Raw genomic sequence first — 27,383 nt, forward strand, 5'->3', positions numbered from 1 at the left:
AGGCCTGGCTTTGCTGTTGACTTTACACACATGTCCTTGGTCAAATAAAACCTCCTACGGCTCAGTGACGTGGTGCTTCTACCCTAGGTCGCCTACCTACCGACTCAGTAATTTGCTCAGAAAAATCAGACAAAATAATTATGTGAAGGCTTTTCAGAAAGTGCAGAGGGCTCTCCAGAGTAAAGTAAATTGTTGTCTCGGTTCTCACCTTACTTTTGTTCACTTAACATCTTTTCAGAAAACAGTGCTGGTGCCTCACGAATTCTTAGAAATTGAGATTTGTATCCCTGTTAATCCTATTGCTGTGACCAGAGACATTTTGGTAACTTTTTTTTTGAATTGTGAGATGGTGTATGACTTCAAAGGTGGAGGATTTTAGTCATTTCCCAAGGAGCCAGAAAACAGTTGCTGGATAAGCCAGTTGTTTTCAAGAAGTGTAACTGTAGCTCTAGAAACGCTTTTCACTCTCTGCTCAGAACTGATCACTTCCATTAAGCCTTTAGTTAACTACTTGGTTTTAATTAATTTGCATCCATCTGTATTTATGCATGCAGTTTGCAGTATATTAATTTGTATTTGAGTGTTTTTTTAAGTCATTTTGTCTTTTACATGTGATGACCTGGTCTTGTTTTCTCAGCTAGCTTGGAATCTCCTGAAGGGTAAAGACAATTGTCCTTCCCTTTCCTCACTACAGATCATTCATTATACAGGATGCTCTCTCTAATGTTTCTGCTGCTTGTGTTAGGGAAACTTTCCCTGGAACAGAGTGGTTTCAGTTGGCCTAATTTTACAAAGTATGCATCTGCAGAAAATTTCAGTTGTTTTAATTATGCCTATTTGGAGTTGAAGACAAAGGCATCAAAACAGTATACTGCTTGATTTTTAAAATGTGGTGTTTAAGCTGCCATACATTTCAACTAAGGCTAGACTTAGTTTTTTTGCTTTTTCAACCATTTTGTTGATTGTATTTGGAAAAAAAAAAAAAAAAAAATCTAGTAAATCTCATTAAATAGTTTGAATTTTAATACTGTAATATTTTAAGGAATGTGGTATTTGTATTGTTAATAGCTATAGTTTTAAATGATGCTTACCAAAAAGGTATTTATAAAAAAGCCTTTCTTTTATAAAAGGTATAATTTTATAGTGTCCCGGTTTATGTCTCATGTTTTAATAAAATTATTGTTGATTCATACTGTTGAAGTTTCTCATGTAAACCTTGATATGGAGGAGACTATTCTTGCATTAAATTGCCTAATTTATCTGGAAATGACTATATTTGAAAACAAACTTCTTTACATTTGTTTTAATCAGAGCTTCCTCTAATCAAAACCAGATAAACTTACATCTGTTATCTTTGTCCTTAAAGAATTTGCTACAGATGATGTTTCTTCCAAATGAATGTTTGCATTTTATTTTACAGATTTTTTTCCCTCTAAAACCAATTTTTGCTCCCTAAGAAATGTTTCTACATCTTCTTCAGGAATGTCATTGTCTGCTGGGTCTTCCCCTCTTCATTCCCCCAAGATCACTCCACATACGTCTCCTGCTCCCAGAAGAAGAAGTCACACTCCAAATCCAGCAAATTACATGGTGCCTTCTAGTGCCTCTACACCTGTTAATAACCCTGTGTCTCAGACCCAAGCCTCTGGTCAGGTGATCCAAAAGGAAACTGTCGGTGGGACAACGTACTTCTATACAGACACAACTCCAGCCCCTTTGACTGGAATGGTACGTCTGCATTAAAGGGAGTCGTAGTACTCTAATCAGTTTCTTCTTAATGAGATTAATGAGCAAGTTTGCCCCCCACTTGCATCTTTTTATTGTGATGTGAAAAAGTGAGTATTTCATTTTCTAACTTAGATGCTAATTGTAATCTCTTATCTCTTGAAAGTAATCTGTTTTTGCATTAAGAAGGACTCTAGTTTGGGCCATATCTGGTTTTAATCAGAAATTAGATTATATTCAAGCTGTAGTTAGGATTCTATAGCATGTTTCGCTTATGTGGTTACCCAGTATTGGTGCTAGCTGGTGTTGATGTTTGCTGACATTTGTTTATAGGTAGTTGTAGCTCTAGTAAGAAGTTAAAGAAAGAAGATGGTTTCTTATCAGTAATTACTGAAAGCAAACTGATGATATACTCTTGCCTCCGGGAAGGCAGTGATTTAATAGTTAGATCTCTGGATAGTGGAGGACACATAGTGATAGGAGGCCTCCAATATGAATCATTCTTTAGGGGGCCTGATTATGGATGAGGACAGAGCTAGCTGCCAACGAACCCTCAGGGGAGGAGGGGGAGGGGAAGAGTTGTCATGTTTCATAAATTGTATTTTTTAGCTTCGTTATTTTGTCCATGTTAAAAATTATTTTATAACTATAGAAAAGTAAGTAGCAGATGGAGAGCTCATGACTAAAAAAGCCAAATTCCATTAAAATATGAAAGCTTATCTAAACCGTAGACATTTGACATGTTTATATGATAGGCATAGATGAAAGTATATTTGGATTTTGGTAAGCAGATTTTGATTCCACAAGTTAAATCAATGATTTATTTTGATTAATGTTTTACTAAAGGGCAATTTAAATGGAAAGACAACAGATTAAGAGTCCCAGTTCTGCCATTGTTTTGTGACTCTTGAATCTTGGTACCTCTGGCACTGTCTGTTTCCCTAATTGTACACGGGGATAAGAGTACCTAACCATCTTATGAGAAATAAGTGGGAAAACATTTATAGAAGTACTTGTGAATAATGTGAATGCTTTTTTAAAAATAATAAAATAGCTAATAGTTTTTTGTTTTGTTTTGTTTTTGGTCAGAGATCTTTCAAAAGTTATCACAGAACAGCTTGCCGAACAGAAGGTCAAATAATTGAGGTAGAGTAGAGACTTTCCTTGGTTCTTTCAAGTAAGAATTCCATCCATGTTTTACCTTTTGGGGGTTTATTATATTGTATAATTATTTATATTTTTATTTTATCATTTATAGAAAGAAGAAATTTAATCTATAAAGAGGTTCTTTTGTCACAAAACTCTCAGCTGTTTTTGTAGAGATTATATATGACACGTTTTTATGTTTTTAACCTTCAAACCACTCTTAAAAATAAATACTCATGGTAAATGTGAGGTAGTTAAGCCAAACTGCTATCTGATGTGAGGAAACCAAGGCAAGAAAAAAAGGAGGTATTATTCTCCCTGCAGAGAGAAGTTAAAGGAAACAAGTATTGCAAAACCACTTCCTGGTTGAGATCCAGAGCAGAATAATCATCTGAGGGCAACAGAAACTGGCTGAATTAATTTTTAAAAGAGAAAAGAAATGTTTGTTTTAGCTTTTAAAATGAAAGAATAGAGCAAAAGAAATTTTAGAATGTACTTTGATATTGTGTCATGGACCAGTGAGGGGAAGGAGGAGAAAGCAGAGTGGTGGGAATCAGAAAGCTGGAAACAGATTTAATAACCATTGTGGTTTGCTTAGAAGGTAAATATATTGTCGCACCCTTCTGTCCACTTAAGCTGCTGGCGCAGAGTAAATTGGTCCTCCTTACTTTGGCAGTTCAAAGTGCTGAACAAGTATTTAGGTAACACTTACTTAGGTAGGCCATAAAAAGCCTGCAAGAGGGCAATTCTTTGGGCGGCCAGGGTGGTGTTACTTCATTATCTGACCGTACCCAAACACCTTTAATATCTGTTTTCTTCCTCTTTTCCAAGTGCTTTTAAGAATACTTGCAAACTGGTATAACGTTTCATCCAAAGAGCTACTTTTGCCTCTCATTGGAGCTTAAATTTCACTGTATCTGAAGAAGTGTTTCCTTTCTCATTGATTATTAAATATAAGATTATTTTTTAAATGAATTCATTCAGAAAGTATACTGGTAACAGCTGTTCTGAGATGTTTAATTCACTATCATTTAAAGATTTTTAAATGTAACAATTTATCACTGTCATTTAAAGATTCAAACTTTTATCAAATCATGATAAAGTTTATCAATTGAGAAAAATTGGTCCTTACATTTTCTCCCTCCCTATCTTTTTAGGTATTTCCAAACTATCATATTTATCCTCCCACTGCACCTCACGTTGCTTATATGCAACCAAAAGCAAATGCACCTTCCTTCTTCATGGCTGATGAGCTCCGACAGGTACGTGTTCCCAGTTCATACTGGGGATCTTTATGTCATTTGTGCTTTTAACAGAGACCTAACAGAAGGAACAGGCTCTTTTCAAAATCATATTGTTCCGTAGTCTTTAGTCAAATATGCTGTACTAAAGCAGAGAAAATTTGTAAGTTCTAATTGACATTTATTTAAGGAAAGCTGTTTTTCAAGAGAATTGCAAGTAATTATGTGTTAGGAAATAAAATATATAGAATATCTATTTAAATGGGCCAGGTTTCTGCATTTCATATCTGTGTATTGAAAGATTTCTTTGAAGTATATAAATAAATTATTTAAATCGTTTCTAACTTTCAGAAAACTTTTTGCTAATATCTACAGGTTGAGAATAGGGAGTTTGGCCCAGAAATAAACCTTTTAACAGAGCTCAATATTTTCTGTAAAGTAGGTTTTGTAAAATATTTTTTTTTGTTAAAACTGTTAGGTATTATTTGATATGTAGAATTTCATTTTACGCTTAGATTCTCAGAAATATTTTTGTTTCACAGAAGTAAGTGTACCAGTATAATGTTCATAAAGTGACTTACTGAGAAACTTACAGTAGACCTTTGATTTTCAGCCAGAGCATTAGTTATATGCTCTGGGTTACAGCTCAGTTACTTAAGTACCACCTTAGTTAGGGACAGATATACCTAGGACTGGAATTTAGACATTTAGCCATTATTAGAAATGTTATTTCAGGATATCAACATTAAAAAATGCACATACCCAAAATATTAACACTTTCGTTATTTAGTTATAATAGAAAAACCAGATTTCAGAAGCTGTGTTAAATGTAAATATACTTGTTTTCTTAGGAGCTGATTAACAGACATTTAATAACAATGGCTCAAATTGATCAAGCAGATATGCCAGGTAAAATGCAAGTTGATTCATACTGTCTTTTAAAGGATATTATGGTTCTTTTGTAGTTCTGCATGTTTTTATGTCTTAAACTAGCTAATTACAACTTTATGAGTATATTTATTTGAAATCTACTTAAGAAGTGTTACAAGATACCACTGATCATCTAATTTATTTAAATTAATTCTACTTGTGATAGTATTCTAGTTCATCAAAAAAACTAGGTAGTTTTAGAATTCATGGTGATTTTCCTCCCTGTGCACTAGAATATTATTGTCTGCTGAAACTAATGAAGTATAGTTTCTTAAGTAGAAGGGAAAGGTGATTACTGATTAAATGCTTTGAAATGTCTTACTTTCTTCCTTAGAACAATCCTGTGACATAGATACTAATCTTACTATCTCTATTTTACTCGGGAGGAAAACGGAAGTTGCCAGGCAGGTTAAGTAAGTGCCTTTGGGAACTGCTGAGCCAGGCTTGGAGTCTAGGTTTTTCTTACGGTACCACAGTGTTTGTAAGACAACATTAGAATCTCTTTCGCCAGCTTATTCTTTTTATAGCACGATTAAATATGGTAATTTAACTAACATTTGTAAATAATACAGTAGGAAAGCATTTGCCATAGAGATAATCGCAAAACCTCGCTGTAGTCAAGGATTCAGCATAGCCCACTGTATATTTTGACTGCTCAAGACTTCAGAGGGTGTATGTGTGGCTACCGTGTCTTAAGGCTGATCTTTCCAGATTAGATGGACAGGGAACTTAGCTGTCATCACCTTTGAAGTGGTCAGGTTGGGAGTTTTCCTTAATTATTTAGCATTGCTTTTGAAGCCCTAGTAAGGGTGAAAGGAAAAAAGAAAAAGGTTTATTTTTGCCAGTCCAGTCTTTATGATTCCAATCATTTATAAATTATGTGACTGTACATTAGACATTATATGAAATTATAATAGAGTTATGAAAGAGCTGGATATAAGATTAATACATGTCAGTTGCTGTTCTATAGACTAGTAGCCTGTTCTTCAAAATATAATTAAAAGAAAAGATGCTATTTACAATGGTTTCAAAATACCAGTATCTTGGAATAAATACAACAAAAGATGTATAAGATCTCAATGGGGTAGATTTATTAAGATGTGCTAAATAAGATAAATAGAGTGAAATACTATATCCATGAATAGGAAGACATAATGATTAAGATGGCAATTTTTCTAAAGTGAGCTATAGAGTCAACATAATTTTAGTCAAAGCATATGAGCTGTTGTTACTCAGAATACTTCTGACACCTAATTCGTGTCCTAACAATTTAATTGTTAAGGAAGGGCTCAGTCCCACAAGATCACTCCCACTTAAGATGCTAGTTAAAATGGTGTACCCAGGCTACCCACACTTCGGTCTGGCCAACTACAAATTTGGGGTTTGGCACACACACACAAACACACACAGCCACCACCCACCAGGTTTGGTAATTTAGAATGACTCCCAGAACTCAGGAAAGCACTTTACATACTATTACTGGTCGATTGTAAAGGATACAACCCAGGAGCAGCCAAGTGGAAGAGACGCAGCGGGGGAGGGTGCCATGGGGGACCTCCTTGCCGTCTCGAGGTGTGCTACCCTCCCAGCACCTCAGTGTGTGTGCTCCCCAACTTGTAAGTGCTCTGAATCTTGCTGTGCAGGAGTTTCTATGGAAGTTTCATTGTGTGGGCATGATTGATAAGTCTTTGGCTCTTGGTGATTAACTCACTCCAGCCCCTCTCCTCCCTGGGCGTTGGTGAGGATGGGTGGAGTGGGGGGCCTAGGTAGGGCTGGAAGCTTCGAGTCAAAGTGTGGCCTTTATTTAATTTATTATTTTTGTTACAACATAACAGAGCTTTTCATGTATATGATAAAATGTATCAAAGAGAAAAGGGCTAACTACCTGCGGCACTTGGAAGATTATGATTAGGGTTCTGAGTGTGCTGGGGAGTGAGGGGGGCTTGGTTTGGGGCTGTGGTAACTAAAACAATGTGGCCGTGGCACTGGGGTAGGAGGTCATTCACGGAACAGACCAGGGAGGCCCAGACACATCCTGAGATGGGGGTGGCGTATCAGTGGGGAGAGGAAGGCACTGGAAAAATGGCTTTCCTCATGGTAACAGGTAAAACTGGATCACTGTCTCACACCACATCCCAAAATCAACTCCACATAGATTCAGAACTTCAATGTTTAAAACAGAACTTTAAAACTCTCACTATAAAATATAAATGAATAGATTTAACATTTTAGGAGGGAAAGATTTCCTATACAGGAGACAAAGATTTTTGACTCTTATTAAAGAAAATACTGATAAATTTTACTAAATTAAAATTTAAAACAATTCAAAGATACCTATAGTAAAGATAAAATTTGTAAGAAATTATTTACACAACTGGCCAGGAGTGTAAAAAACACAAATCAGTAAGAGCCTAAACAGTCCAGTAAAGAAAATGATCAAAGGCTGACAATAGGCATTTCAAGAAAGTAGAAATTCATATGACCAATAAATATAAGAAGAGATATTGGACATCACTGATGATACAAATAAAATAAAGTCTGACCATCTGAAGTGTTAGGATCTGGAGTCGCAGGTCCTCCAGTGCATTGCTGTCAGTAGTGTAACTCGGTGAACCTGTTACCACTTTGGAAAAACGTAAGTTGACTATCTCTGTTCCCTGTGATCCAGCAGTTCTGCTCTTAGATAATAGGTAAAGTCCTACATATTTTCAACCAGGAAATGTACAAAGTATCCATAATATCACTGCTCACAATAGCAGGAAGCTTGATCAATTCACATGCCCATCTGAAGGACGGGATGAATTAACTGTGATCTTGTCAGACAGTGGGACATTATACAGCAGTTTAAATGAAGAAAGTGCTCTGACATGGAACAGGACAGGAGGATCTTAGTGATGTAACATGAAGTACAAAAGTGAGTTGCAACAGACTATACCTTGCAACTGACTATACCTTGCATGATACCTTTTTTATAAAGTTAACTAAAATTTATATGTATTTACTTACATTTATGGAAATACATGAATATATGCATATGCATGTATAAACACACACACATAATAAACTTTGGAGAACTACAGTGCAGGTGTAATGAAACTATATGAAGGGAAGGACAAGAAAGAGAAGGAAGGCAAAGATTGGTAGCGAGAACCATATGTTTAGATGTAAATTAAAGTCAAGGTCTGAGCTTTCATTTTGCCTGCTGAGCTTGTAGATGCTTATTATATTATTAAGAATAATTAACTAAATAGAAGCAGGCCATGTATAGACATGAACCAGCAATTTGAGTGTCACCAACTAAAGATTGTGGTTAATCCAATTCTCTGCACCTGGGTTTAAACAAGTTTTAATATGTGTTTTTTTCTGCCACTGCTCTAACTTATCTTTTTCATGTCTCATGTTTACTATTAACCTTTGTCACTTTGATTCATTTATTCATCTTTGGTCTGGCTTTTTTCTGTTTCCATTCCATATGTTGTACTCCCATCAAATTAGTACTTCTCATCTTTGAAATCAAAATTTATTTCATGTAGGTCAGTGGTTCTCAACCAGGAATGATTTTATCCCTCCTGGATCATTTTGGCAATGTCTGGAACATTTTTGGTTGTCACAGCGGGCAGTGGGATGTGACTGGCTACTGGTGGTAGAGGCCGGGGCTGCTGCTAAATGCCTGCGATGCACAGGGCAGTCCCAACAACAAAGAACGAGCCAGTCCAGTGTGTCAGCAGCGCTGAGGTTCAGAACCGCCGTGGATTTACCCCAGTGGATGTCAGTCAGTATTTTAGATCCAACCTGTCATTCTGTGCGTTCTTTGAGGGGAAGTAGGGTTGAATAGAGGAAAGAAACTAAACATTTTTTTTGTTGTTTTTAATGTTATTTTGTGGAACTCGACCCCAGACTAAAAATTGGGGCTAAAATCAAGACTGAGGCTCCATGTAATTTTCCAAGTTGATTACCTTTGATTTTTGATGACTAGCAGCGATCGAGGCACTCCTATGCACTTGATTCATACTGAATTTTGTGCACTTGTTAAATTGGACTGGAAACCGGAGCAGAACCTGTCGATTAGTATTCCTGTCTATTAGTGGAAACGTGCAGTCTTTAAGGTTAATATTAGACCACATATGACTATTTCAGGGAGACTGGGAAATGTAGTGTTAAAAAAGGACTTTCTGAAAAAAAAGTAAAATGATGTCTAGATCTAAAAATGAGCACGTATTAAAGATTTAAGTCATGGGGGAGTCAGTCACATAAGACTTTATGAATCAAGGGTGACGAAATGAGTGTGCAAACTGCCTTTTGCACAGAGGAGGAGGGGAGTCAGTTGCACCCCCACCAGGCGGAACAGAATCCACCTGTGCGTAGGCAGGAACTACTTGGCAGTGCTGTCGGTAATCTACGGCTTGCAGAGGTGCACATTGTCTTCTATAGAAGCAGAATCAGACAATGGCCGGGTATCCTTTAGATAATGCGTAGTTTTACGCTGCAGCCTAATTGTTTCCCCTGCAGTATATGGAATTCAGGATGACTTGTTTGAAGAAGTAGGCAAAGGGATGAAGGAGTTAAGAGCATACAATTTTTGATTGTGTCTCTCACATGATCTTGGTCCCACTGATGATGTAAGTTCTGCTGCTTGGAAGAGTAAATTTCGGGTCCTTACTATAGCATTTAAATTTCCGTGTGATTTAATCCCAACACACCTCTCTCAGCTGTCTCTCCACTCGGCGCCTCCTCTGTGGCGTTCTGTGTTCTCCCACTACGTGAGATTTCACCATCCCTGGACAGTGCACACGTTTAGGCCTTGTTTGTTGTTGGTGTTCTGTTTACCATAAAGCACTCTCTTTCCACTCGTTTTAGCTCATTGAAAGCAGCCTCATCCTTCATTTTGTAGAAAACATGCCAAGTCTTCTGTGAGATCTTTCGTAATATCCTTGGGAATGGCTCCCTTCTCTGTGTTTCCATGTGTATCATCACCTTGGGAACTTGTTAGAATTGCAAATTCTTGGGCCCTACCTTAGACGTACTGGGTCAAAAACTCTGGACATGGGGCCCAGCAAACTGTGTTCACAAACCTCTAGGTAACTGTGAAGGGTGCTGAAGTTTTAAGAACCAGTTCCATGGTGAATTGTACCTTTTTAATAGCTATTTTGCCTTGTACTATATTTTATATAAATCTCTAACCCTCCTAAAAAGAACCCGTATTTCATTAATATGGGTTCGCTAATAATACATAATAGGTACTCAGTACATTTTTACTAATTTGAAGTTGATTGCTTATGAAATAGCTAGGAGACAAAATTTATTTATCATTTGTGGGAATTACACTGATCCTTCAAATAGATAAAAATACATGAGCGAGTTACAGCTGTCTTCACTTGTGTGTATACTGCCACTACGCCGCCTTTGTCTCAGTAGGACATGCCACTTGACCTTGGTTTGAAAGTTACATTGAATCCGTGTTTTGCGCTGTGGCCAGAATGCTATCTCAGGGTTAAGAGGACAGGACTACAGAACGAGCCCTGGGTTTGTATCTCTACACCCTCTAGATGTGTAATCCTTAACTTTCCTTACATAAAGAGTAGGGAATCCTATCTCTTGGTTTCAAGAACTAAAAGGTAATGACTGTGAGCATTTGGCAAAGGCAGAGAGGTCCTTTTAAACCTGTCTTCTGGAATTAGAGGTTTCCTAATTGGGTTTCACTGGTGTTTTTCAACAGTCATAGATCAAAAATTATCAGTTGTCTTTTATTTGTGAGTTTTTTTTAAAAGATTTATTTATTTATCACTATGTTTTAAAAACAGTGTTAAACATGTTTATTTTAAAATCTGGCAAATACAGAATAGTGTAGAGGAGAAAAATCCTCCCACTCAGTGGTTACTGTTGTTAAAGTTTTGCTGTATTCCTTTCTAGATGGTTTTCTATGCATATTCTGCATGTTCACTTATCTGCTTTTCACTTGAAATATCGTGAGCATTCGTAAGTCATTCAAGACATTTCACAGCATGGAAGCTGTTCATTTGGAAAATGTAGTTGATTGTATCTGAGGCATTGAAAAACTACTTGTCTTTTTGGATTGTAAAACTGATACATGTTTGTTCTAGAAAATAGGGAGCAATAAAGAAAGGAAAATAAATTGCCTGTACTCTGTAGAGAAACCAACCACCAAATACATTTTCATGTACAGCTTTCTAGTCTTTATAAGAAACAACAAATTGGGACTCAAGTTTTTAATGCCTAGCAGAGTATCATGAGCAAATCCCAATGCATTATATTTCCTTAAACATAATTTTGCTTTCTTTGAAGAATATGGCAGGCATGGTGGTAATTTTATTTTTTTCCTTTCATATTTTGCTATGGGTTAAAACTATGCTGTTCTACTGAATGGTTGGAGAGTTTTAATACAGATTGCTGTATTTATACATATATACACACACAGACATACCACATATGCACACTCTCCAATTTAATGTTATTTGTTTTGAATTTCTTATGTGTTCAAAAAAAAGTTCATAGCTTAACGCCATTGTATAAATATATCTTATACAAAATAAAATGTTTAAAGAAGCGAAATCTATCTTGATTTTTGTTCAACATCAGAATCAGAACTGTTTAATATCTCTAAGTGATAAATTATTTCTAATGTTTCTTGTATTGTGCTATAAAAGATAAATATTTTTGATGCATGAAATTTTATTCTTTGGTTGTTTTATAATGCCTATTTTTATTGATAGTGAAATCAGTTTTATAGAGTTGTTATAAATGTTGACACTGTTCTTGAGTACAAGTGTGTGTTGATACTAGTAGTTTATAGATTTGATTTCTTCTTTATTACTCTGAGAGATTTATGAATGCCTGCGAGTTAAAAGTCATCTTCCTGTGAATTACTCTAGCAGTCCCTACAGAAGTTGACAGCTACCATAGCCTATTCCCTCTAGAACCACTGCCACCGCCCAACCGGATACAGAAATCCAGTAATTTTGGATACATTACATCTTGCTACAAAGCTGTAAATAGCAAAGATGATCTGCCATATTGCCTTCGGAGGATACATGGTAAGGGCGATAAGCTTTCCTCTTTTAGGAGCATATGATTGAGGCTAAGGTTATTCAAACGTTCTTGAATATTTCTATCTATTTAATACATGAGTTTAAATGATAATGAATAAATTTATGGTTTCATTTGGAAATTAGTATCTCATAAGTGACATATATACCTGGGGTGCCAAAAAAATGTATACAAGTGGACACTTTGGTCAACATTGCTCAAGCTGTAGTTCACCGTAATCAGAAGTGTCTGGACGCTGATGGGAACCACTTTGGCACCTCTTGTCATTGCAGAAGTCAAACATGACTTGCATTCATCTTTTGTTATCGGTATATAGTGATTATTATAATTTTAATACAGTTTTCCTTTCTTAAAATATGTATACCCTCTGTATATATAATATATAAAAAACATGGCTTTTTCTTCACATTTCTGATGGAATAAGGGGGGAGATGCCATTTCCAGTTGAGTAGAAAAAAATTCTCTTTTTCAGGTTTTCGTCTTGTTAACACAAAGTGCATGGTGTTGGTCGATATGTGGAAAAAAATTCAGCACTCAAATATTGTAACGTTGCGTGAGGTATTTACCACTAAAGCGTTTGCAGAGCCTTGTAAGTACTTCGTAATTGTCTTTCTGCATGTGGGCCTCACTGTTTGAAGCCAGATTGCAGTAATGAGTGTTTGTGTTTTATTTTAAGCTCTTGTGTTTGCATATGATTTCCATGCTGGAGGAGAGACTATGATGAGCAGACACTTTAATGACCCTAATGCTGATGCCTATTTCACAAAGAGAAAGTGGGGTAAGAAAAAGATGCAGGCGAGCTGTATTTTGATCAATGTTTTTGCTCTGTGGAAGAGTCATTTTGTGTTTTAAAATACATGTTAATTATCCCTGTAGTCATTCAGCTAAAAGACCTTACTGCATTTTCAAAAAAAATATCTTAAAGAAATGGGGTCAATCTGTAACAAGTTAGGAAATAACGTAGTATGTGTATAGCTGTAGATGAAGATAGGTTGGGAAGGACTCATAGATATATGAAATTTCAGTAACTGAGAATATGATAAAAGATTTATCCTCTTAATTTTTTTTCTTTTAAAAATATGCTTTCTGAATAGAGATGATTTAGAAAATCCAGTAAATTGAAAAATAACCTCTGTGGCTTCAGCACATAAAACACAACCATTATTGATCTCTTGGTATATTTCTTTCCAGTCTTAGTGTCTTTTGTTTGTTTGTTTCCTTTCGCATTGTTTTTCTTTTCTTTTATTCTATATCATACTGCATTTTTCATTTATTATAATCTTTTCCCCTTAATTTTTATATTTTCTGAATATAATTTAATGACTTCCACAGAGTCCAATGTAACTGTATATCGTTTATGAAATTATTTCTCTAAACTAATGCTTTTATTTAAAGGTAAGGTTCTGTGTCACTTAAAGAATTAGTCTTCAAAATAAATTTTATTTAAATGGGGAGTATTTTCTTTTTTTGCCCCTTTCTAGTATTTCCTTAAAGAATTGTTCTGTAGTTCAGATATTGCAAAGAACCAAAATGTTTTAATTACATTCTGACAAATGTTTATGAGAGGGTAAGTCATTTCAGAGTAAAATTAAATAATTTTGAGATACCAATTTGTTATTTGAGGAGGGAAAAGGGTATGCATCATTTTCTTATTTGGGTGCAGGAAAGAAGCACTGCATTCTTTGCCATGATTTTCAATACGTTAAAGATTTTCTTGAATACACGTGTAGAGAAACTAAGGAGGGAGAAAGATTTGAGTCCACATGATAGTGTCTTTTGGATTGTGACTCCTTTAAGGACTCTAATTATGGATAAGAAATATTACTTCTGTTTATTTGTAACTTTGCTTTCTGACAGTTGAAAGAAGAAAGCTGTGGTTACATGGCTGTTTCACATTAAAAATCTGGTCATATAGTGTGGTCATTTTTTTTCCCTTTGCCGTGTCATCTGTAGACACATACATAATTTTGTTGAAGGGGATGTGGTATGACTTTTCTTATAGATGCATATAGCTGTAGTTGTTCAAGTTTATTTTAGTAATACCACCTGTGAAATGACTGTTGGCTGTAATTTATAGCTCGGTTTCTCAACCTCGGCCCTGTTGACATTTGGGGCTGGATAGTTATTTTTGTGGGGCCGTCCTGGGCATTGCAGGATCTTTAGCGGTGTCCCTAGCCTCTGCCCACTAGATGCTAGTAGCAACCCCCTCCTTCAGTTTTGACACCAAAAATATCTCCACGTATTGCCAAATGTCCTTTGGGGGGGGGCGCAAAATGACCCCTGTTGAGAACCGCTGATTTATAGCAAGCACTCCTTTCCAGCTTTTTTTTGTATCTTAATTACTATGTTGTTGGTGTTGACTGATAATTTGATATAATATTTTTACTTTTTCACAGGAATCAGTCCCTTTTTCTAATATTTGAAAGTATTGTTAGCATGGTAGTAACTTCCCTAAACCATACCACATACACTTTAATTTACAGCAACTTCTAACACAAGACAATCTCTGTTCTCCCAATGTGAGTATTAAAAAAAGAAGAAGAAAGGCCAGTGATTGTATAAATTTGTAGAAACATAGATAGGACTCTAATGTTATATTATTTAACTTAGCACAAAAAAATTGCATATTGTAAGAAATATACTAATTTAGAAAATGGGAATGATAATAATACCATACCATGTAAGAGTAGGGATACGAGGTTTAAAATGAGAAGATGTGGGACTAGACAGAATCTGACACATAGTAAGCCCTGTGCTGTAAATACCCTTCTCCTTATTACTGCATTTATTAAATATTAGTTTTATTTAAACTCTTCATAGTCACCTTTGACATTTTCTTGGCATTTATCACTAGAGCCACTTTTTTTTTTAATTGGGGAATATTGAGGGACAGTGTGTTTCTCCAGGGCCCATCAGCTCCGAGTCGTTGTCCTTCAATCTAGTTGTGGAGGCTGCAGCTCAGCTCCAAGTCCAGTCGCTGTTTTCAACCTTTAGTTGCAGGGGGCGCAGCCCACCATCCCATGTGGGAATCGAATTGGCAGCCTTGTTGAGAGCTCTCGCTCTAACCATCTGAGCCATCCAGCTCTACCTCTTGGCAGCTCAGCGGCAGCTCGTTGCCTTCAGTCTAGTTGTGGAGGGCGCAGCTCACTGGCCCATGTGGGAATCAAACTGGCAGCCCTATTGTTCAGAGCTCGCGCTGTAACCGACTGAGCTGCCTGGCCGCCCTAGAGCCACATTTTGAGTCATCTACTACTGTTTTCCAGATTTTATTTTCAGTTTTAAGGGATAGCAGTTTTTGAATTTCATATTTGCTTTTTTCTGGAAATTTTATCCTAAGCCATTGGTACCTATTTGCTATTTATTATCTCCATAATTAACCAGTTAATTGTGTTGCTTTTAGACCTGATTCACAAAAGGTGTGTTTACAACCATATGAACACTTGGACTTACAAGGTTATATTTCCTGAAATGCAGGAGTCCACCCTTATCTGAAGGGGCTATTTTCCAAGATCCCCTGTGGATGCCTGAAATCACAGATACACACACACAACACACACACAATGTTTTTTCCTATACATACACACCTATGATAAAATCTAAATTATAAAAGGCTCAGTAAAATATTAACAATAACTAATAATAAAATGGAACAATTATATAAAAGTATACTATAATAAAAATTATGCGAATGGTGTCTTTCTCTCTCTCTGTCTCTCTCTCTCAACATATCTTATTATATTGACCCTTCTTACGATGATGTGAGATGATGAAGTGTCTATGTGGTGAATTGAAGTGAGGTGAATGATGAAGGCATTGTGATGTAGCCTTAGACTCCTAATTGACCTGAAGATACGTCAGAAGGAGAATGTCTGATTTGGGAGATCCTGGACCATCAAGCCATGACGAACGATGTCAGTGGCTGGGTGTCAGGAGCAGACAGTGTTGATGGTTGGGGCGATTTAATATTTTTGAACCGCCGTTGACTGTGGGTAACTGAAACCATGGAAAGCGAGACTGCAGATAAGGGGGCTACTGTAATTATAAAATCTAGATTCAATTTATATGGTTCCTTTTCTATTGATTTAAGGGGTAACAATGACCCAAAAAATATCAGGAAGCACTTACAAGAGGTGATAGAATCAAAATGATTACTTTTCGTGGTAGACCAGATTATTTTCGTGTTTCATCATTCATTTATGTTTTTGTGAATTGGATATTATATCTAACCGACATGGCTGTAATAAAAGAGGCTGAGCAGTATGAGGAGAATAAGAAAATATTCAACATAAATGATGGTAGGGAATCATTTCCCTCAATCCACAGAATGTGCAGTTCTCACATGCCTCAACCATTATATAGGCTAGGATTACCCACATTGTAAGTGAAATAATCTCCGTAGTTCCTGTTTTTAATCAGAATTTACATTTATTTGGTTCACCATTAAATATAAATTCTTTAAATAATCTTTGTTTATTATTCAATAATTACAATGGTCACAGAGAAGAGCAGTTCGGTGAGAGCTCTGCCACTGCTGACGATATGAAGGTATAATCTCCTAAATAGGAAATGTAGGGTTTGTCTCTTAAATTCTTACTAATAGACTAAACTTAAATTCTATGTATATACATATGTATAAATTGGCAAATTGTGCCATGAATGCAAATTAATTTTCTCTATTAATTTTGGTTTGAATGTTTTAGTCTTCTAGTTGATTACTTAAATGCAGATGTCTTTTTTGTTTTTATTTGCTTTATAGGTCAACACGATGGACCATTGCCCAGACAGCATGCCGGATTGTTGCCAGAATCTCTTATTTGGGCATATATTGTCCAACTCAGTTCTGCATTGCGTACCATTCATACAGCAGGTTTGGCATGTCGCGTTATGGACCCAACAAAGATTTTGATAACTGGCAAGACAAGGTACTAGCATTTTGAGTTTTGGCTTTCTTTACTGCGAGTCTAACCTATGACAGCTTTAAAACAGAGCATGATGATTTGTCTTAATTCTACCTTTTCATATATTCCATCCAGAAGAACTGCTGTGACTTTGAGTTAATTTGTAAGTTAAAAAAAAAAAAAAAAGTTGAATTCTTAATGAAGTGCCTGGTTATTAACCAAGAATCTTCCACGGGTTTGGGAGGTATGTGTGGTTAGGGTTGGGGGATACAGAAGTAATATCAGTACAGCTTTTTCTACGTACACCTGTGGTTCTCAACTTTTAGCATGGATCAGAAATTACCTGGAGGGCTTGGTAAGCACAGAATGAGTTCTTGTTCAGGAAACCTGGAGTGGGGCCTGAGAGCTCGCATTTCTAACAGGTTCCTAGGTGATGCTGTTGCTGCTGATTGGGTCCTATGCTTTGAAAACCACTGAGAGAGAGACTTAAGTACACAGACCTAGACTTCAGCAAAGTGTCACTTGAGTTGCTGTAACTTTGAGAATTGTCTTGGGCCGTGTAGCATAAAGATCTCAGGATCTCGTACAGGTGACCTGGCTTCATATCCTGGCTCTGTTAGTTACTGTCTCTGTGACCCTGAGCAAGTTACCTAATTTCTGTGTATTCAGTAACCTTATGAGACAGGTACTATTACTATCTCCATCTTCCACATTGATAAGGTACCTATCTCAAAAGATTATTGAGAGCATTGAATGAATCAACACATGTTAAATGCTTTGCATGATGCCTAGTATATCTTCAGCAAGTGTTAGGAAGCTAACTAATTCTCTTTTCATGAAACTAATCAAGCAGCAGCTTGGTGCAGTGAAAAGACCATTGGGCCTAGTCGTCCAAGATGTGACTTACAGTCCTGGCTTTCATAGCTTTAGGTCTGTCACTTGATATCTGTGAGACTTAATGTCCTCCTCTCTAAAATAGTAGTTGGTAGAGGTTATATGGGGGTAGGAGAGGAGGTCCGAGTGGCTAATATTCTGAGATCCTTCCAAATATTACAGGAAATGTTAAATTTCCACTAGTGTATCATTTTAAAATCTCATTTTAATTATTTTCTTTAAATTCTCTGGTCTTTAAAGGTTGCGAGTAAATTGTGTGGGAGTATTTGATGTTTTAACATTTGATAACAGTCAGAATAATAATCCATTGGCATTAATGGCTCAATACCAGGTGAGTAAGAATTAACATAAATATTTAATAACTTAAGGCTTTATTTTTTTTTTAAGACAAATTTTGTTTATTTTAAAGTACTTCAGGGTTTTAAGTCTAGACTTCAATTTATTCTGGGGCAAACTTTGAGCATGAATTTCTTTATCACTGTGATGTAGTTAGTCTAGAGCCCTAATAAGTTGGAATATACAGATCTGATGATGGTGTCAGAGACTCTAGCTGCTCAAATGAAAATGTATTTATGTGACTGGGAAATTGGTCCTCAGCAGGGATTAAAGCAGATGAATTGGTCAGCTGAATGAATTACATTAAACGAGATTTTACTTTGTATTTCTTTAATGTGTTACAGTCACACCTATCACACCTGCTATTTTTACTTTTAGAACAGATGTCCCACTACCAATCTGAAGATTTTAGAAATATTTTCAAAGGAATAGTGTTGTCTTGCCATTTTTTGAAATAATTTGTTTCTTTTGCTTAATCAGAGCCTATCACTCTCTTCTTGTACATTATCAGAATTTGGTTATAGTCTGATCTCGTAATAATAGTGTGGGTTTAGGCCCCATTATGTTCTTAGCTATTTATTTCTTATTGCTTGATGAATCTGAAATGTAGGAGAATAAGTACCTGTGTTACATGTAGCTGCTTAGCGTTTATTACTCTGTGCAAGTGACATTGCTGTTTAAAGTATATGTTTCAGATTATTCAGTTTGTATTACAGTGCTTCACATTTTTTGGAGGATATGCGACTGTCATTTTAAGACAGTGTTAGTTTTTTTATGTGTGAGAAATCTGTGGTGTTTCTGAAAACTTACGAGCTTACAGAGGTTTGATATAAGGCAACACCTTCCCTTCCCATTGCCCTTCTCATTTCAACTTCTTTTGTTTGAATCTGGAAAGAAGATTTTAGTTCACTTTATTATAAGACAAAATTTCAGAACAAAAAGGAAAGGACAGACTGAGAAGTAGAGTCTAAGTAGGGTTTAGTATTCCAATTCATGCATAAACCCTTTGCTACTGAACCATGGACAGTGAGGTCCCCAAGACTAAGAGCCACTCATCACAGTTAGTTGTATGCGGACGTGTTTTCCTTAGATGAGAGGCTTTTAACTTTTTTAAATTTAAGTATATATATGTGTGTGTGTATATATATAGTTGGTATACAATCTTATATTGGTTATATTAGTTTCAGGTGTGCAATATAGTGATTCAACATTTTTATACCTTACAGTGTGATCACCTCACTAATTTTAGTAACATCTGTCACCGTGCAAACTCATCACAATATTATTGATACACATATTCCCCTTCCCCTTTTTACCCATCCTTCTGGTAACCATCCCTTTGGTCTTTGTTTCTGAGTCTCTTTCTGTTTTGTTTTTAGACTCCACGTGTAAGTGAAACCATGTGGTATTTGTCTTTTTCTGCCTGACTTATCGTGCTCCCCCCAAAATAAGACCAGGTCTTATACCGCACTTTCCCGAAAATAAGACTGGGTCTTATATTAATTTTTTCTCCAAAAGACACATTAGGGCGTATTTTCAGGAGATGTCTTATTTTTTCATGTACAACAATCTACATTTATTCAGATACAGTCATGTCATCTTTTTCTGGAACATCGTCATAACGTACTAAATGCATCCATCTGGCTGACAGTCTTAACAGGGGCTTATTTTTGGGGAAACACGGTATTTCACTCAGCATAATACCCTCTAGGTCCATCCATGTTGTTGCAAATGGCAGGATTTCATTCTTTTTATTGCTGTATAATATTCCTCTGTGTGTGTGTGTGTGTGTGTGTGTGTACACCACATCTTTATCCATTCATCTATTGTTGAATACCTAGGTTGCTTCCATATCTTGGCTTTTGTAAATAAAACTGGACCACTCTCTCATACAATATACAAAAAATAAACTCCAAATGGGTTAAAGACTTAAATGTAAGGCCTGAAACCACAAAACTCCTAGAAGAAAACATAGGAAGTAAACTATCTGACATCAGTCTGAGTGATACCTTTTTGGACACATCCCTTCGAGCAAGGGAAACAAAAGCAAAAATAAACACAGGGGACTCATCAAACAAAAGCTTCTGCATAGCAAAAGAAACCTTCAACAAAACAAAAAGGCAACCCACTGAATGGGAGAATATATCTGCAAATGATATATCTGATAAGGGGTTGATATCCAAAATATATGAGAAATGCATACAACTCAGTAACAAAAAAATAATCCAGTTGAAACATGGGCAGAGGACATGAAAAGATATTTCTCCAAAGGCACACAGATGGCCAACAGACACATGTAAAGGTGCTCAACATCACTAATTATCAAGGAAATGAAAATCAAAGCCACAGTGAGATATCACCTTACTCCTGTCAGAATGGCTATTATCAAAAAGTCAACAAATAAGTGTTGGTGAGGATGTGGAGAAAAGGGAACCCTCGCACACTGTTGGTGGGATTGCAAACTCGTGCAGCCACCATGGGAAACTGGGGGGGGTCCTCAAAAAACTAAAAGTGAATGCATCATACGACCCAGCAATTCCCCTTCTGGGTATTTATCCAAAGAAAACGAAAACACCAAGTCGAAAGGACATGCACCGCTATGTTCATTGCCACGTTATTTACAATAGCCAAAATAGGCCTGCAGACTTGGCACATCCTCCTTTACCTGTGCTTGTGCCCTCCTCACCTCCACAGCAGCCAAGCTGCCCTGGTCGGCAGCGCCATCTAGTGGGCACCGTATGGAAGACACTACGTTTTCCCCCTGCAGCTATTTGCTCCTGCCTAAGGGAAAGATTTGCTCCTTCTTTCTATCTAGGGTGGTTGTTTCTTTGCTACTTTCCTTCTTATCTCTGCCTTACACTTAATTGCCTACCTAATTGGCTCTGAAGATATTTCTTCATAATCTTTGTGCTGCTAAAAGTGACTGGTTATTGATTATTAAAATTCTAGTGATCTTCATATATCCAGGAAAACAATAAATTTTTGGAGAGAAATTAGACATTATTTAGAATCAGTGCCATCAATCTCTGTTGCAAGTATCTGGAAACCCCATGTCCGCATTAAAAAACAGGCTTATAGTATCTCATTTTCTCTATTCTGAATAGAAGTCCTTTTTATTTTCATTACTAGTATAAAATAAGATTAGTTTGATTTTTTTTTCTTTATCACAGCAGTATTTTCCATTTTTTTCTTTGCAAATGTATGTTATTTCAGTTACGTTATGGGTTATGTGGTTACTTTGAAAAAAATTCTTCATTAGAAATAGTAATCCCAGAGTTCCAAACAAACAACTTTTAGTTAAATAAGCATTGGGGAAACTGATTGGTGAGTCAGCAGCTGCCTTCATTCATAAATACAGGCTACTTTCAACCCATTGTCACCTTCCCTTTATTTTTCAGCAGTAAAGGATCGATCAGGTTTTCTTTTGTTTTCTTTTTAGGAGGTGGCTATGTGTGTGTGAAAGATTTTTCATACAGCTTATGGTAAGATACAGGAGAGAATCCAAGATAGTCCCAAACGGGGGTTGTGATTTTACAGAGAAGAGGGCCCAGGAGAAAGGAGTGCATTGTTTCTTTGTAGCCTACTTTTCATAGTGTGTTTCAGACACATGACTAGAGACTGACTTTCAGTAAAATGGACATAAGTAGAGCCATAGATAGAATCAGAAAAATCAAGAAATCAAGAATCAGGAAGAAATTGAAAATGAGCTGGGGGGAAAACCTCCAGAATTCAACAAATGGGGGAAAAAGGCAGATGGTGGTAAGAAGCAAAATAACAAATGGAAACTTATTTAGCTGGGAAATAAGGAGAGGAGAGAGCGTTACTGAGTTTTTATGATGTTTAAAGTCAATTAAGCAGGACTTGATTAACCTCCTTTAAAAAAAAAAAATCCGTTCTAATTTAATTTGGATTGTGTGACATACATATTTTATTTCTAAAAGTGGGTATTTCCACCTTGAGTCAGCGTTAAGAAGGTAGTGGGATGTACTCAGATCAGATGTCCTTAGTTTTTTAAACCCTTGCAGTCCTTCAGCCGTCTTGGACTTTTGTTTTCCTATCTCACGGTAGGGAATAATGGAATGTTCTAAGTGGGAGGTTTCATTACAGCATCAGCTCAGGGTGGAGCTAAACTGAAAATTCTTCCTATTTTAAGCATTGGGAGGCTGTAAGCTGGTACATGGTGCTCAGAAACTTCATAAATAATAAACTGCAGTGTGCTTTGCTGATGACATTGGATTGCAACACTTGTAGAAATTTCCAGTCAGCTTCTGCATGCCCTGATTTCTCTTGACCAACATGTTTATGATTTCATTAATATAGCTTGCAGTGTTTTACTTGATCTTGAGAATGACTGAGGGGGATACCCTTGCCGCATTCATTTATGGCAGTGCCCTCCAGGGAACAAAGATGGCGGCAGCAGTGCTCCTGCCACCTTCCCTCCTGCCGCTCTGGGCTGCTAACTCTGTACCTAATGACATTTTAAAAAGTTTCTCTGGCAGGAATCGTTAGTATCTCTGTCCTGATAGATTCAAAGTAATTTGTTTTTCTAATGAGTTTTTCCACTGACTCTAGGATCTCAAGTTCAAAGTATCAGATTTCACAAATGCTAATTTTGGATACATTTTTAAATTTGAACTTTGTCAGGTTATTTTAGTAATGGAGTTTGACTTCCTTATACTTTATTATTTGGGTAGAATATTGTTAAAGATAGCTGTATAGTGCTAAAGTTTCATTAGTGATTGCCTTGAAATATATTTTGCAAATATACCAATTTATATACCATTCCACAAAACCAGTAGTTCTCAACCCTGGCTGCGTATCAGAGTGTCTTGTGGAAGCTTTGAAAAATACCAACACCTAGAGCTTGCTGCAGACTAATAACACCAGAACTGGGATGAGGGGATGGCTGCTAGAGGATTTTTTCTGTGTTTTTTAAGCTCCTCAGATGATTTTAATGTGTAGCTAGGTTTGAAAACTCCTTATACTAAACCAATATTCAGTAAATGAACATGTATCCAGTAATTCAGATAAGATCTCAGATTTGGAAGAGTTATGGAAGTCTTCTGTAGAAAATTACTTCATATGATTTCGTTTAACTCTGAGCCACTCCATTCTCCCAGGCCTATGATGATGATTATTATAGTAGTTACCTGCTAAGCAGGGCCACTTGGGGCGACCATTTTGTTTCCTGGAGTTATAATAGGTAAAGGAGAGCTTACCTCAATTCAACCAGCTATCTCTTGAAAATCCTTTTAGAAGGAAGCCTCAGAGTGGTAAATCCTAAAAAAGAAAAAAGAGAAAATGGAGGAAACCAAGGTGGTTACAGAGCTGAAAGATCAGTTGCAGTGTTAGTAAAATTGTCCATGTAGAACATTGACAGATGAGATATCATGGGGTTTGCAACATTTTCAGTGTTCTACAGAACGTCCTCTGAAATCAGGTAATGCTGATGTTGTGTTTAGAATAATGGAATAACTTGTCTTCAAACAGTTCTTCAAACTCTACTGTATTTTAGGCGTTGTGGAAAATGGGAAAAGTACATATCAATTGTCATGATCATAGTAAACCAAATGTCTATAACTAGCCTTAAATTTCTTGTAATCGTACGAATATCAGCTATGTTTAATTTAAAAATTAGAAACAAAAATTAATGCAGCAATTCTGTGTTTGGCATTTGAATTGCTTGGAGTACTGTTTCTCACAGTACAGCCGTGGACTTCCTTCACCGGAATGACCTGGGTGCAGTGAGAAGCCCAGACCTACTGAAGGAGAGTCTGGTGTAGAGACCCCAAGTCGTCTCGTTAGTGAGCTCCAGACGATGCTGAGCTCTGCAGCTTCCTTGTAAAGATGCTTTTCCCATGCAGGCAGTCGTGTCAGTGTATTAAAGTTGTACCTATAAAATAGAAATTACAAGTTGCATTTATTCTTTCATGTCAGCAAGCAGATCTGATATCATTAGGAAAAGTTGTGTTGGCTTTGGCTTGCAACTCTTTAGCAGGAATTCAGCGAGAGAATTTACAGAAAGCCATGGAACTGGTGACAATCAACTACTCCTCTGACCTGAAGAATCTGATTTTGTAAGTTTTAATATATGATTAAACGTATATAATGATCATACAAGATAAGAGCTTTTTCATAAGGGCCTTTTAACAGTGATCTGTTTATTTTAGTTCCTACTAGTTAAAATCAGGCAAAGCACAATTAAACAACTTGTAATTTATCTTTATTGCTAAGTATATATTTCTTGGAATAAATGTATAAACCAGTGTGTTCAAATTAGTTGCTGTTTTAAACTTTTTGCCAGAGGGCACTCTCTAAAGCCCTCATCGGTATCTACTAGCTACCTGTGACCTTTTAGGTTTAAACTGATTGAAATTAAATAAAATGAAAAATTTAGTTCTTCACTTGCACTAGCCACATTTCAAGAGCTTAGAAGCCACACGTGGCTCTTGGCTGATAGCGGACAGCGTAGACACAGAGTATCCCATCATCTCAGAAGGTTCTGTCAGTGCTGCTCTAGACGGTGGTCAGTGTCTATGTGGAAGCTGTAAACAAACGCTGGGCAGTCTGGGTCCGTACTCCGGCCAGATCAGCCATTGCAGGAGGCACGTGTAAAGGTCCCTGTGTGTCCATGAGGGTAGGTGTGAAAGGAATTCGGCTTAAGAGAAACCACTGAGGACCGCTGTCACCACAGTGGGCTCCCTGCCCGAGACACCTCCAGCCTCGGGAATGCCATGACCCTCACAGGTTATTCTAGAGAACGGACGCTGGGAAGTCTCTTTGGAGGATTTTGCTATTACATTCTAGAAGCAGTTAGAGGTTATCAATCCCTTTCAGTCTTTTTAGCTCCCAGCTGCTCCTTCTGATCTTTCTGGCAGCCCTGGATGATGCAGTTTCTTTCTGGACTAGCCCTGGGGTATGGAACTGTGGGGTAGAGAGTGGGGCCGCCCACCCTGCTTCGCTACTCGGGGAGATGTGTCCTGGTTGTGCCAGCGCTGGAAGCCAGGGGTGACCTAGTTCCTATTAATCATCATTAAGATGATTTCTCTTTTAAATGAAAATATTTGTTTCAGATACTATCACAACAGTGATTCCCAGCCTTAGTTTGAACACCTAGGATGTCTCTAATCTCAAGTTATACTCTCCAAAGTTTCCTTTATAAAAAAAAGTGAGAGTAAAGAATATAAATGTAACAAAGTGGCCATACATTAGTAATTATTGAAACTGGGTGATAGGTACATGGGGATTCATTATACTGTTCTCTCTACTCGTATAAATGTTTGACATGTTCCTTAATAAAGGAACAAAAAGGTCCTACTTTAATACTAACCAATAACTAAAATTTATAGAACAATAAACTTTCAGGCACTTTCGAACTGATTAATGTGAATTAATTTGCTTAACTTTCCCAACAACTCTATAAGTTAGGTATAATCATTAGCTCCATTTTAAAGAAGACAAAACTGAGACATAGAAAGGTAACTCGCCAAATTCATAGTTTGTAATAACTTTAAATGTGAGTAGGTAGATATAAATATGTGAGTAATTACAGATGAATAGCTGAGACATCGATTATCCACCTGAATATAACCATTCAGTTATTTAACAAAGAATGCCTGCTAGATGCCAGATGCTGCAGACTGAGCAATGTGAACACATCCTCAACTTCTGGAGCTTCCACCCTAATGGGGAGGAGTTAATAAACATGTGAACGAGTGAGATGTTTGCAGATAAGTCCAATGAAGAAAATAAGACAGAATTATAAGCAGAGAGTGAAAGAGTGGGAGGGAGAGTGAGAATGGTTAGGAAATGGCTTACCTATCAGAATAAGCAATAATAGTTGATTAATAATTATTGTGTTCCAGAAGGTAGCCCTTTGAAACGTGATATTTTCTGCCTTAGTTATAGTGATAGATTGGTCTCTTCGGATGTGTGTTAGTGCATGAAGATTTCTCAGAAATAAATATACCGTGACAATTGATAAATGAAGTCACAGAGCAGAGGACAGCTTTCTAAAAAGCTGAGGCTCGTTTGACTTATCAAAATTGACCTGATTTTAGTTTCAAAAATTATTTCCGAGGAGCAATGGGAAAATCTCCCCACCTACAACCACCCCCTATCTCACCTCTCCAAAAAATTTTGTAACAATCTTTTCATCTCCCACCATTGTAATGAAGGGTTTGAGAGTGGAAATGGTAAGTGTAACCCTATTCAATTTTCCTTTCTTATTTCAGAACACGTAAAAAGTAGAGAAAGAGACATGTTTACAGTTTTTCCCTCCACTGGCTCTTAAGATTTTCTAGAGAAAAGAGAATTATTAAGCTTTAAAAGTGAACTTGACTTGCATGAAAAAATGTTTTCAAAATCGTGTGCACTAATATGACAGTAGCAACAGTAGCTACATGCTTGTGGGTTACATTGTTTTTTAAATCGCACGTTTGGCATTCAAGTGATTCTTCTTTATTTTGGTTAGGTATCTGTTGACTGACCAAAACAGGATGCGAAGTGTAAATGACATCATGCCCATGATCGGTGCTCGATTTTATACTCAATTGGATGCTGCTCAAATGAGAAATGATGTCATCGAGGAAGACCTTGCAAAGGTAGAGCGTAGTTAAGAGAGTGTACACACTCGCCTCTGTGTGTGTGAGTAGTCATTATCGTGCTCAGTATAGTGCAGACTTGGCCAAGATTGTTTGCAGATATTTTTGTCCAAACTTAATATTCAGTATTTTAATTTCCTATGTTCTCTGGGCATTTGTTTTCTTCTTTTTGTTTATGGCTTTGCTACAGTCACATGATAAAGTCGTGATTTTTTTTTTTAATGTTATTTTAACGATTCTTAGAAATGACCAGTTGCATAATCTTGCTATTGAATGACATGGACATGTTGTATTTAAAAGTATAACCGAAAGGTGGGGATATTAGGATTTATTGTTTAAAGGTAATATTGGTTCAGGGTACCAGTTTTTGTAAACTTTTACTTTTATATTCAGTTAGCTGGAACATTAATATTTTCTCTCTTTTTAAAATGTTTTATAGGAGGTTCAAAATGGAAGACTGTTTAGGCTTCTAGCAAAATTGGGAACAATCAATGAGAGGCCGGAGTAAGGATTTACAGTATTTTATGATATGTTTTTAATCAAGG

The 27,383-nt window shown here is 36.6% G+C and overlaps 1 protein-coding gene across 6 annotated transcripts in view; it reads left to right on the forward strand.

Moving 5' to 3' along the window:
- Positions 1-27,383, forward strand: part of PAN3 (poly(A) specific ribonuclease subunit PAN3) — a 137,926-nt gene that overhangs the window by 98,863 nt on the left and 11,680 nt on the right. For 3 of the 6 annotated variants that reach the window (XR_004422803.1, XM_033103820.1, XM_033103823.1), the window contains 12 exons: positions 1,481-1,728; positions 2,815-2,871; positions 4,029-4,133; positions 4,964-5,021; positions 11,933-12,094; positions 12,580-12,696; positions 12,784-12,885; positions 16,864-17,029; positions 18,140-18,230; positions 24,173-24,312; positions 26,709-26,838; positions 27,278-27,342. Coding sequence is in view for 5 of the 6 variants with exons in the window: in XM_033103820.1 (XP_032959711.1) it covers positions 1,481-1,728; positions 2,815-2,871; positions 4,029-4,133; positions 4,964-5,021; positions 11,933-12,094; positions 12,580-12,696; positions 12,784-12,885; positions 16,864-17,029; positions 18,140-18,230; positions 24,173-24,312; positions 26,709-26,838; positions 27,278-27,342 (1,441 nt within the window). In the remaining variant the exon portion in view is untranslated. The remainder of the gene's footprint in view (positions 1-1,480; positions 1,729-2,814; positions 2,872-4,028; positions 4,134-4,963; positions 5,022-11,932; positions 12,095-12,579; positions 12,697-12,783; positions 12,886-16,863; positions 17,030-18,139; positions 18,231-24,172; positions 24,313-26,708; positions 26,839-27,277; positions 27,343-27,383) is intronic. The other 3 variants (XM_033103822.1, XM_033103824.1, XM_033103821.1) reach the window with 2 other exon arrangements.

Source organism: Rhinolophus ferrumequinum, chromosome 4 (assembly GCF_004115265.2).
Source record: "Rhinolophus ferrumequinum isolate MPI-CBG mRhiFer1 chromosome 4, mRhiFer1_v1.p, whole genome shotgun sequence".
In the NCBI taxonomy this organism is placed as follows: domain Eukaryota; kingdom Metazoa; phylum Chordata; class Mammalia; order Chiroptera; family Rhinolophidae; genus Rhinolophus; species Rhinolophus ferrumequinum.